The 12143-nt window shown below is 40.2% G+C and overlaps 1 protein-coding gene across 1 annotated transcript in view; it reads left to right on the forward strand.

Annotated features, from left to right (window-relative positions):
- trim66 (tripartite motif containing 66) overlaps positions 1 to 12143 on the forward strand; it is a 59059-nt gene that overhangs the window by 20924 nt on the left and 25992 nt on the right. Inside the window, 6 exon segments of the mRNA XM_034191060.1 lie at positions 69 to 198; positions 511 to 627; positions 774 to 888; positions 1125 to 1271; positions 3119 to 3236; positions 7643 to 8460. Of these exon segments, the coding sequence (XP_034046951.1) occupies positions 69 to 198; positions 511 to 627; positions 774 to 888; positions 1125 to 1271; positions 3119 to 3236; positions 7643 to 8460 (1445 nt within the window).

A 12143-nucleotide genomic window follows, 5' to 3' on the forward strand; every position in this document is an offset into this window, starting at 1 on the left:
TCCTTTCACTGTAGGTGTAAATTTACTAACTACAGTCTCTTTTTCTCCTCCCTCTGTTTGTCTTTCAGGTCCAGGTCCGTATCCTTGTTCTCACCTCATGTGCCACTCTCACAGACAGGAACCCTTGGAGCTGTTTTGTGAGTCATGTGACCTTCTGTGCTGTAGCAGCTGTCACCTGTCTTCCCACAAAAACCACAGGTCAGTCCTCAGACGCACAGGACAAGGACACTGCAGAGACGGGCTTACCACAGGTTAAACACTGCCTCTGAGCAACAACACTCTGTAAATAAATGTCACTTTTATCATCAGCATCTGCATACACTACCCTTGGCTGGTCTTATACCTTTTATGTATTCATGAGCGTTTGTTCTCTGTGATGTTACAGTGAGTGGAGCAGTTGCCTCTAAGGTCACCTGCATAATGTTGTGTCTTGGGGGTGAATTTAATAAATGAGTGAATTTTCTCAGTGACTGACGCTGTAATCTTGTGTGTTGCCACTTGTGTGTTAAGGGTGGTGCAGATCGGGAAGGCCCTGCAGGACCAGCAGTGGCTGTTAGAGAACCTGATGGTGCAGGTGGAAGACAGAAGGTCTGCAGTGGAAAATAATGCCAAACAGACAGAGGACCGGTCAGTTTACTCACAGTCAGATTTATCAAAGTGCAAACTAAAAGGCACTTATTTAACAGAGTACAGAAAACCAGCGCATAAATGATCAAATGCAGGATTTTTCCACCAGCAGTCATTTTCTCTCCTCTCCTCTTCTCTCCTCGTAGGCTTCATGGGGTCAAGATTGCTCAGCGGAAGGCTGAGAACCAGATTAAAATGGCAAAGATGATTATGATGAATGAGCTTAACAAACGAGCCAACCTATTAATAGAGCAACTGGAGGTAATTACCCTCTATTTTTCCTTCTTATCATTCAGTCATCCATGAATCTACACAGTTAAAATCAGTAACCAGTGCGATGCGTTCATTTCTGAAAGTCAGCAACTGACTGCTTGTCTTCGGTCAAAACTACTTCAACCTACATCTCAGGAACTGCACGTGGCAAGAGAACATTTGGGTGTTGATTAATCACTGCAGTCATGAAGTTTGAACATGCACTGTTTCATGATTTGATACAGAAAATCTCAGAGGACTTCGAGCAGCGTCTGGAGGACCAGCTGCAGGGAGCCATAGAAATATGCAGACAGCTCGACCACGTGCAGAAGTTCATCACCTGGGCGATGAGCCACCACTGTAGAAACCCAGTGCTCTTCAGCAAGGCAATGGTACACTGTTAGAACAGTCAACACGTGTCCAACATCATGTAAAACACACACACTCACACACACAGAGGATAGAGAGGAAATATTAGTTGTTCAAGAAAAAACTATCAAACTTTAAAATCAAACACTGTTACCTGTGTTCAGGCAAAGATGTAACTAAAGCATGTTGTGTAAATGGTATTTGAGATCTTTTGGCTTCAAATTCATCCTTGGTGTACAGCTGCTGATCTGGCCAAAAAATGTAGCATATTCTGTGCTTAGTGTAGTGTGATGCAATTTTTTTTTTGTACCCCCATGTGGACACTCCCCCCCCAAAATCTCAAACCCTGTTTTTTTTCCTCCAAAAAGCTGGAACCAGTTTTAATCCATTAAAATGGTATTCAGGACACAAAATGAAGTTGAATTTATTTGAAGTCACCAGCTGATCATGTGCAATTATGCCACTTTGTGGACATCAAATCCTAGCTGATTTCTGAAGTTAACCAGAGAAGGTCCTGACATTCCTGCAGTCAGTGTGCCAATTGCACACTCTCTCAAAACTTGCAACATCTGTGGCATTGTGACGTGTGATAAAACTGAACATTTCAGAGTGGCCTTTTATTGTGGCCAGCCTAAGGCACACCTGTGCAATAATCATGCTGTCTAATCAGTGTCTTGATATGCCACACCTGTGAGGTGGGATGGATTATCTCGGCAAAGGAGAAGTGCTCACGAACACAGGTTTCGACAGATTTGTGACCAATATTTGGGAGAAATAGGTTTTTTGTGTATATAGAAAATGTTTTAGATCTTTGAGTTCAGTTCATAAAAAATGGGAGCAAAAACAAAAGGGTTGCATTTATATTTTTGTTCAGTGTATTTGTCATCTTAGTCATGTGGCTCACCTGACTCTTGTTTATTATTCCCACATAAATCAAACTGCAGTGATTAAACCTTTATTGCATTTAACATTTTTCCTTTATGACTTTACCTGTGTAATTCTCCATTATGTGCCTTTATGAGAGGTGTTTGATCACCTGCCCTGCAGATGCGTGCCTCACTGCTGACCTCTGCAGAGCTCATACAACCAATTAAAAAAGTTCAGCTTGCAAATAACTTGAAGCCAGACAATAAAATAAATGACTGGAGAATGAATACATCCTTTCAAAGCTGAGTGACAGCCTGTTTATTGAACAGCCACACCAATCATTCATTCATTTATATTGCACTTATTACATCACCTCCTTATTTAAAATGAATCTCTACAGCTCAGTCGGAACATGAAGTTTGAGGGCAGGCCAGCGGAGGAGTAGGGAGGGGGGAAAGTTGTGCAGACTACCGGAGCAACAGTGCCATCACTGCACAACTGCTCCAGCCACCATACCAGTCTCATTTTGGCATCCATCTTTAAATTCAGATGCTGAATTTGAGAGTGGTGGGAGTATCAGCACATATTTGGAAGAAAAATATGTTCTGTGACTGATTTTCTCACCTGGTCACCCAGTGTTTCAGTGACAGTTGAGCAAATTTGGCTAGTTGATATTTTACTTGTTAATGATTTATTTCAAACACCTGTGACCCACCTGTAATTAAGTAGAATGTTGTTTTTTGTCACTTGACCCAACCAACTGATGGATTATTCACATTTTCTGCACATAGAAAGTGATCCACACATCTCTACTGTGTATATTTCAGTGACATCAGAGTGTCACTGCTTGGCTGTTTAAAAAAAAAAAAAAAAAAAGAAGAGTTTATTGTTCTAATGCATTTGCCTTGTCATATCTTTTTCATGCAGCTTTATGCACTGTAATTTTAGTGCTGTGGAACTCAATAAGAGCAATGATGAACAAAAGCCTTTGTTCTATTTGCAGATTTCGCATCAGATGCAGCAACTGTTTGAGCCGTCACCACACTTGGGCTCTTGGAGTCCTGTCAAAATCAAATTTAACTGGGACGCCAGTTACTGGACAAAGCAGATATCCTCTTTCGGTAATTAGAATATCATTGAAGCAAAATAACTATTTTTGTTTTGCAAAATCAAGATGGGAAAAGGAAATTCACTAAAAATATGTTTGGCAAAAGTTTGGAAATGCTTTTGATATGCTTGTTGATATGATTGGTGGGTTCAATGTCTGTTTGTTGCTGTGTGTCAAAGTGTCCTTGAATAACCCGACATCTACTCATCATCATCATCATCATCCAAACATTGACCTCACATGAACTTGGGGAAAAAAATCCTTGAGCAAGTAGACCGAGAGGCACGAATTCAGAAATTTTAAAATCATACAGATTGTGGCTTCAATATTATTGTCGCTGTTTTATTTACAGTGGATCTGGAAAGTATTCACAGTATTTCAGTTTTTCCACATTTTATGTTACAGCCTTATTCCAAAATGGATGAAATTCATTTTTCACTCAAAATTCTACACACAGTACCCCATAATGACAACGTAAACAAATGTTAAAATAAAAACAAAACAAACAAACAAAAAAACCCCTATGAAATCACATGTACATAAGTATTCACAACCTTTGCCATGAAGCTCAAAATTGAGCTCAGGTGCATCCTGTTTACAACCCCTGGCAAAAATTCTGGAATCACTGGCCTCGGATGATGTTCATTCAGTTGTTTAATTTTGTAGAAAAAAAGCAGATCACAGACATGACACAAAACTAAAGTCATTTCAAATGGCAACTTTCTGGCTTTCAGAAACACTATAAGAAATCAAGAAAAAAAGATTGTGACAGTCAGTAACGGTTACTTTTTTAGACCAAGCAGAGGAAAAAAATATGGAATCACTCACTTCTGAGGAATAAATTATGGAATCACCCTGTAAATTTTCATCCCCCAAACTAACGCCTGCATCAAATCAGATCTGCTCGTTGACATTGACCCTATGCCATGACATTGACCCTATGTGTCTTTTTGCAAGGAATGTTTTCACAGTTTTTGCTCTATGGCAAGATGCATTATCATCTTGAAAAATGATTTAATCATCCCCAAACATCCTTTCAATTGTCCAAAATATCAACGTAAACTTGTGCATTTATTGATGATGTAATGACAGCCATCTCCCCAGTGCCTTTACCTGACATGCAGCCCCATATCATCAATGACTGTGGAAATTTACATGTTCTCTTCAGGCAGTCATCTTTATAAATCTCATTGGAACGGCACCAAACAAAAGTTCCAGCGTCATCACCTTGCCCAATGCAGATTTGAGATTCATCACTGAATATAACTTTCATCCAGTCATCCACAGTCCACGATTGCGTTTCCTTTGCCCATTGTAACCTTGTTTTTTTTTCTGTTTAGGTGTTAATGATGGCTTTTGTTTAGCTTTTCTGTATGTAAATCCCATTTCCTTTAGGCGGTTTCTTACAGTTCGGTCACAGACGTTGACTCCAGTTTCCTCCCATTCGTTCCTCATTTGTTTTGTTGTGCATTTTTCAATTTTTGAGACATATTGCTTTAAGTTTTCTGTCTTGACGCTTTGATGTCTTCCTTGGTCTACCAGTATGTTTGCCTTTAACAACCTTCCCATGTTGTTTGTATTTGGTCCAGAGTTTAGACACAGCTGACTGTGAACAACCAACATCTTTTGCAACATTGCGTGATGATTTACCCTCTTTTAAGAGTTTGATAATCCTCTCCTTTGTTTCAATTGACATCGCTCGTGTTGGAGCCATGATTCATGTCAGTCCACTTGGTGCAACAGCTCTCCAAGGTGTGATCACTCCTTTTTAGATGCAGACTAACGAGCAGATCTGATATGATGCAGGTGTTAGTTTTGGGGATGAAAATTTACAGGGTGATTCCATAATTTTTTCCTCAGAATTGAGTGATATTTTTTCCACTGCTTGGTCTAAAAAAGTAACCGTTACTGACTGCCACAATCTTTTTTTCTTGATTTCTTATAGTGTTTCTTAAAGCCAGAAAGTTGCCATTTGAAATGACTTTAGTTTTGTGTCATGTCTGTGATCTGCTTTTTTTCTACAAAATTAAACAACTGAATGAACATCCTCCGAGGCCGGTGATTCCATAATTTTTGCCAGGGGTTGTACACTGATCATCCTTGAGATGGTTCTACAACTTAATTGGAGTCTAACTGGGGCAAATTCACTTGATTGGACATGAATTGGAAAGACACACACCTGTTTACATACGTATAAGGGCCCACAGTTGACAATGTATGTCGGACCACAAACCAAGCATGAAGTTAAAGGAATTATCTGTAGACCTCCAAGACAGGATTGTCTCTAGGCACAAATCTGGGGAAGGGTACAGAAACATTTCTGCTGCTTTGAAGGTCCCGATAAGCACAGTGGCCTCCATCATCTGTAAATGGAAGAAGTTCAGATCCACCAGGACTCTTCCGAGAGCTAACAAACTGAGCAGTTGGAGGAGAAGGGCCTTAGTCAGGAAGGTGACAAAGAACCCGATGGTCACTCTGTCAGAACTCCAGCATTCCTCTTTGGAGAGAGGAGAACCTTCCAGAAGGACAACCATCTGTGCAGCAATCCACCAATCAGGTCTGTATGGCAGAGTGGCCAGACGGGAGCCACTCTTTAGTAAAAGGCACATGGCAGCCCACCTGGACCCGTATCAGCGAAGCAACTCAAAGCCCTCTCAAAAAGCTCTTAAGTGCAAGTCTGAGCAAGGAGGGGACAAAAAACTCCTATCTTTGTGAGGAGGCGGGGTTGACCCCATTGCTAGGTATGACGCAGTCCTTTAAGAGCTGTGATTGGTTGTCACGGAAAGGGAGGAGACATAAAAAACAAATGCGCTCCGCCCTCCTAATCATGAATGGACAGTGAAATCAACCGATCATATAACCTGAACTGCATTAAGATGTGTAATCATGAATAACTTTGTTACAATGATGAAACACAGCAAAATTAAATTAATTGTTACACAGCTTGAAAATGTTTGAATGTACCTCATTAACATGCTGAATGTCTATAAATTAAAAGCATGCATGCGTGCGTGAGTTAATTTAGTACATTAATTGTGAGTATATAATATAATTGTAAATACCTTAAAAATACATATATGACACAAGAAAATGAAAACACTTATTTCCATTGTGGTCCATTTAAAGTCAAATGACAAAATAGAACTAATAATAAAAGAAAATAACTATTAATAATACAGATAACAATAATACTGATAATAAAAATAATGATAATATTAACAGTGTGTATATGACAACAAGAACCTAAACAGTTTATAAATACATTAAGACAGTAAATTAACATAAAATAATTGCGTAGATCAAGCCTGTAGCGTGTTACTGATTCACTGTCATTCTACATATGGAGAATATCTCTGCTTCCTCTCTGTCTTTTCTGCCACCTCCTCTGCCTAAGACACTTTCAGGCTTTAGGCTTCTTAAAAGTCCTTCAAACTTTCATCTTACCAAGGGAAAATTCTAAGAAATGGCTAAGAATTCTAAGATTTTCCTTAGAATAACGCCACTAGGAGCTATTTTTAGCCTTAGAATGCTTCGTGGATATGGCCCCTGGAGTTTACCAAAAGGATTTTCAGAACATCAGAAACAAAAGTCTCGGGTGTGATGAGACAAAGATTGAACTCTTTGGCGTGAATGCCAGGCTTCATGTTTGGAGGAAACCAGGCATCATTCCTACAGTGAAGCATGGTGGTGGCAGCATCATGCTGTGGGGATGTTTTTCAGTGACATGAACTGGGAGACTAGTCAGGATGAGGGAAAGATGAATGCAGCAATGTACAGAGACATCCTGGATGAAAACCTGCTCCAGAGTGCTCTTGACCTCAGGCTGAGGTGACGGTTCATCTTTCAGCAGGACAACGACCAGAAACACAGAGCCAAGATATCAAAGGAGTGACTTCAATGAAACTCTGTGAATGTCCTTGAGTGGCCCAGCCAGAGCCCAGACCTGAATCCAATTGAACATCTCTGGATAGCTCTGAAATGGGGAGTGCACCGACACTCCCCATCCAGCCTGATGTAGCTTGAGAGGTGCTGCTAAGAGGAATGGGCAAAACTGCCCAAAGGAAGCTTGTGGCATCATATTCAAGATGACTTGAGGCTGTTATTGCTGTCAAACGTGCGTCAACAAAGTATTGAGTAAAGTGTGTGAATACTTATTTACATGTGATTTCTCTCTTTATTTTTATAAATTTGCAAAAATTTCAAGATGACTTTTTTCATGTCGTCATTATGGGGTGTTTGTGAGTAGTACGTTGAGGGAAGAAAATGATTTTACTCCATTTTGAAATAAGGCTGTAACAACAGAATGTGGAAAAGGTGAAGTGCTGTGAATACTTTCCAACTGCACCGTACTACTTACCATCATTTACTATTTGTGTATCATTTTTGATGAGAGCTTTTACTCTGACTCTTGATGTGCAGGCCAACTGACTGTTGAGGGAGGAAACCGTACCTATCCTCAGGGTTTGTCCTTCCCTAGTATACTAAGGCCGCAGCCCATCAGCTGCTTGGCCCTGCCGTCTGTATGTTACAGAGGACGTGACCCAAGTTGTGGTTACCAGGCATGCTGTGAGCCCCAGATGTGTTGCCTACATGGCATCCCTAATCAGCCTGATCTGCCTGTTCTAGACAAACAACATGTAGAACCCAACTTTTATAACTCCAGCTGTGTTCAGCCTACACTTATCTCTGCTTCCCTTCCTGAGAACCAGCACCTCCAGAGGTGCTGTGGCCCAGAGAGCTCTTCATCCTTCCAATCATCCTCACAGTGTCCTTCAGTTTCTTCCTCACAAACCATGGGATCTCTCCAGCTCAACTGCAGTCGAGCACCCTCATCCCCGTTACAAGCAGCTGCATCACAGCCTCAGCCCAAATCTTATTTCTACCATCAACACCAGAGAGAATTCCTTCTTGGCAGTCAAGCTCAGCCAAGTGCAGAACACGGCATACTGGGCCAAGGCCAAGTGCATGTTCAGTGTCAGGAGAAAATACTGACCAGCCCACCTGTGGACAGAAATGGGATGCTTGAGGAGGAATGGGAAGAAAGACGGAGAGGAGGGGAAACTAACAGTCAGACAGCAGTGGTTGAAAGCAGAAAGATAGTGGATGGAGAGCTGCAGCAGGACAGGAGAGAGCAGCCTGCCGTGCAACAACTGCAGGACCAGTCCCAGGTTTCTACAGAAGCAGAGCAGCAGAGGACCGGAGAGACACTGATGCTCAAAGACCACAGAGATGGAAGGGTGAGAGAAAAAAACAGTATTGCTCAATTTTATAATATAATGAAATTTTGTGCTACAATTGCATTTCATAGATGCTAACATTGATAATTGCAGAATATGTGGAAATTAGTCAGATATGGTTCTATAGCTATAGAGCTATGAATCAGTTTGAAATTTACTTTATAAATGAAGGGCTTTTATGCAAAACAATACAAGTCCAATTCTGGAGAAAATTGCAATTGAAAATGTGAGTTCACACCAAAACACATTAGAAAATACACAGATTTACATAAATGTGCTTGAAGAAGCTGCTCCAGAGGTGTCATTGACAACCATGATGAGCAAAAATGGAGGAGCAGATTCACAAGGTCTCCTTAACCTCATTCTGGTGAGGATCTTTGTCTATTTAATTTTTTTTATATTGTAATATCACCAGAGCAGATTGTCACCCCTCTAAGTCTGATCTGGTCTGTGTGAAGTTTCTTCATACAATCAAAAAGTGACAGATGGCATTTTTCCTTCCCACTTTTGTCTACGTACCTGCTCTGGGGTGTTGTTAAGATCTTACCCCCTGCCCACCCTTTGGGGTGACATATGTTATGATTTGGTGAAATATAAATGAATTGAATTGAACTCACTAAGTGAAATGAAAATGGTTTGTTCAGATACTTTAATATTTTGTACACTGAAAGTGATCTAACATCCAAGTGCATGTTGGCTTCAACTAAAAAGTTGTGGTTTTGGACTTATAGCATTTACATTCTCTAAATTAATAGGTTTAAAAGTCCTTTTAATGGCTTTTTAAACAATATAGCATCCGACAACTATTTTCTATGTAAAGATGTAATGGTGCCCTGTACATGGAATAGAGAAACACTCTCTATGTGTGTTGTAATTCAAGCTTTTCTGGGCCCTATGAAACCGTTGCCCCTCCCCACATTTATAAAGACACAGTAGTGAGTGACCACTCACACAGCACTGTCCATTCAAGATATAGAAGAATGTCTTTTCAGAAATGATTTCCCCAGTTAACCACATGCAGGGGTGAAAATGGCCTCACAAGAATGTGGTTGGACTAGAATCACCAAAGTTTGGCTCTTCCCAGATGGAGAGTCCGTCAAGCTGGCAGACAGTACAAACTTGACTCAGATTTTGACATTTGGGCTGTTTTACAATCAAGGAACATAAGTGGATTTTAAATATAAAGTTTGATTTAATGACAAGGTGGAAATGACCAACAAAGTTTAGTTTGCCATACATGGATAACTGCTACTGGTCTGTCAGCAGAAATGGTCATTTGGTTTGATATCCTCATTTGTTTACCAGCAGAACTCCAATTCTACCACTTTTTACCAAATTATCTGTGTTATTTCCATGATGTCTAATTTTGATGGGCTGCCAGAACTATTATTTATTTAGTAGCCACATTTCTAAGTGCTTTGAGCATTTAAAGCAAATGGAAAAGCGCTATATAAATGCAGTCCATTGACCATTTTAGTCCATTTTGCCACTAAATGGACTAATTTCCCTGTCAAAGCCTTCTGTATAACAATCTAACTCCCAGCATCATTACCCAGTGGGGAAACGACTTGAAACAGATATTCAAAAATAAAATGTCTTGTCTGTCAAAAAATGTCCTCTTCAGAAATAGAGTGCATTTCAAACTCAAGCATCAGTGTTTTGTGAATAATAATTTTTTTGTTTGAAAGAGGTAATCACTATCTGTGATGCCACAAAAGGATGTGTACCTAATTCGCTCTAATGTCTTTAATATTGGGGTGTAACTCTTCGTCTGTCAAAAACTGTCATCTCCAGTGGTGCTGACCGAATGGTCCCCTCCCCACAAAAAAAAAAATTGGTCTGCTCTGTCTTCATTGTGCATGCGTCTTTTGGGACTACAGAAGCTCTACACCCAAAGTGATCAAAGCGAATAACGTGATTATTAACCATCAGATGACAAGGTAAAACCTCATAAAGCATTCTAAAGTCAGGTCTAAGCAGAAACAAGGCGATAATCGGTGAGTCGCTACTGACGCTTTGAAATGACGGCGGCACAGTGAACACAGCAGCTAGCAGCTCGTGTGGCTGTGGCGCTCTGATTGCTTCCTCTGTCTTTTATGATAAATAATGCTGAATTTATGTGAAAATGATTGTTGTACAAAAGCTTCAGATATCTGTCGCTGCGACAGATGATGACTGGAGTGCAATGTGAAGCAGAAACAAGGTGATAATCGATGAACCGCAGCTGACGTACAGAAATGACACATGAGCAGTGAAGGCAGGGCGGACCGATTTTTAGGGGGGACCGTTCGGTCGGTGACACTGGAAAAGCTTGTAGTCCATCACTATTTGAAAATGCAGAAACACAATAGCAGTTTTATACTCTGAGTACATACTTACAGTAGTGTTCAGAATAATAGTAGTGCTATGTGACTAAAAAGATTAATCCAGGTTTTGAATATATTTCTTATTGTTACATGGGAAACAAGGTACCAGTAGATTCAGTAGATTCTCACAAATCCAACAAGGCCAAGTATTCATGATATGCACACTCTTAAGGCTATGAAATTGGGCTATTAGTAAAAAAAAAAAAGTAGAAAAGGGGGTGTTCACAATAATAGTAGCATCTGCTGTTGATGCTACAAACTCAAAACTATTATGTTCAAACTGCTTTTTTAGGAATCCTGTGAATCACTAAACTAGTATTTAGTTGTATAACCACAGTTTTTCATGATTTCTTCACATCTGCGAGGCATTTTGTTGGTTTGGAACCAAGATTTTGCTCATTTACTAGTGTGCTTGGGGTCATTGTCTTGTTGAAACACCCATTTCAAGGGCATGTCCTCTTCAGCATAAGGCAACATGACCTCTTCAAGTATTTTGACATATCCAAACTGATCCATGATACCTGGTATGTGATATATAGGCCCAACACCATAGTAGGAGAAACATGCTCATATCATGATGCTTGCACCACCATGCTTCACTGTCTTCACTGTGAACTGTGGCTTGAATTCAGAGTTTGGGGGTCGTCTCACAAACTGTCTGCGGCCCTTGGACCCAAAAAGAACAGTTTTACTCTCATCAGTCTACAAAATATTCCTCCATTTCTCTTTAGGCCAGTTGATGTGTTCTTTGGCAAATTGTAACCTCTTCTGCACATGTCTTTTATTTAACAGAGGGACTTTGCAGGGGATTCTTGCAAATGAATTAGCTTCACACAGGCGTCTTCTAATTGTCACAGCACTTACAGGTAACTCCAGGCTGTCTTTGATCATCCTGGAGCTGATCAATGGGTGAGCCTTTGCCATTCAGGTTATTCTTCTGTCCATTTTGATGGTTGTTTTCCATTTTCTTCCACGCTTCTCTGTTTTTTTTGTCCATTATAGATGAACAGCCTATAATTTTTTGCACCTGCGTATAAGTTTTCCCCTCTCCAATCAACTTTTTAATCAAACTACGGTGTTCTTCTGAAGAATGTCTTGAACGTCCCATTTTCCTCAGGCTTTCAAAGAGAAAAGCATGTTCAACAGGTGCTGGCTTCATCCTTAAATAGGGGACACCTGATTCACACCTATTTGTTCCACAAAATTGATGAACTCACTGACCGAATGCCACACTACTATTATTGTGAACACCCCCTTTTGTACTTTTTTTTTACTAATAGCCCAATTTCATAGCCTTAAGAGTGTGCATATCATGAA

This window comes from Thalassophryne amazonica, chromosome 2 (genome assembly GCF_902500255.1).
Source record: "Thalassophryne amazonica chromosome 2, fThaAma1.1, whole genome shotgun sequence".
In the NCBI taxonomy this organism is placed as follows: domain Eukaryota; kingdom Metazoa; phylum Chordata; class Actinopteri; order Batrachoidiformes; family Batrachoididae; genus Thalassophryne; species Thalassophryne amazonica.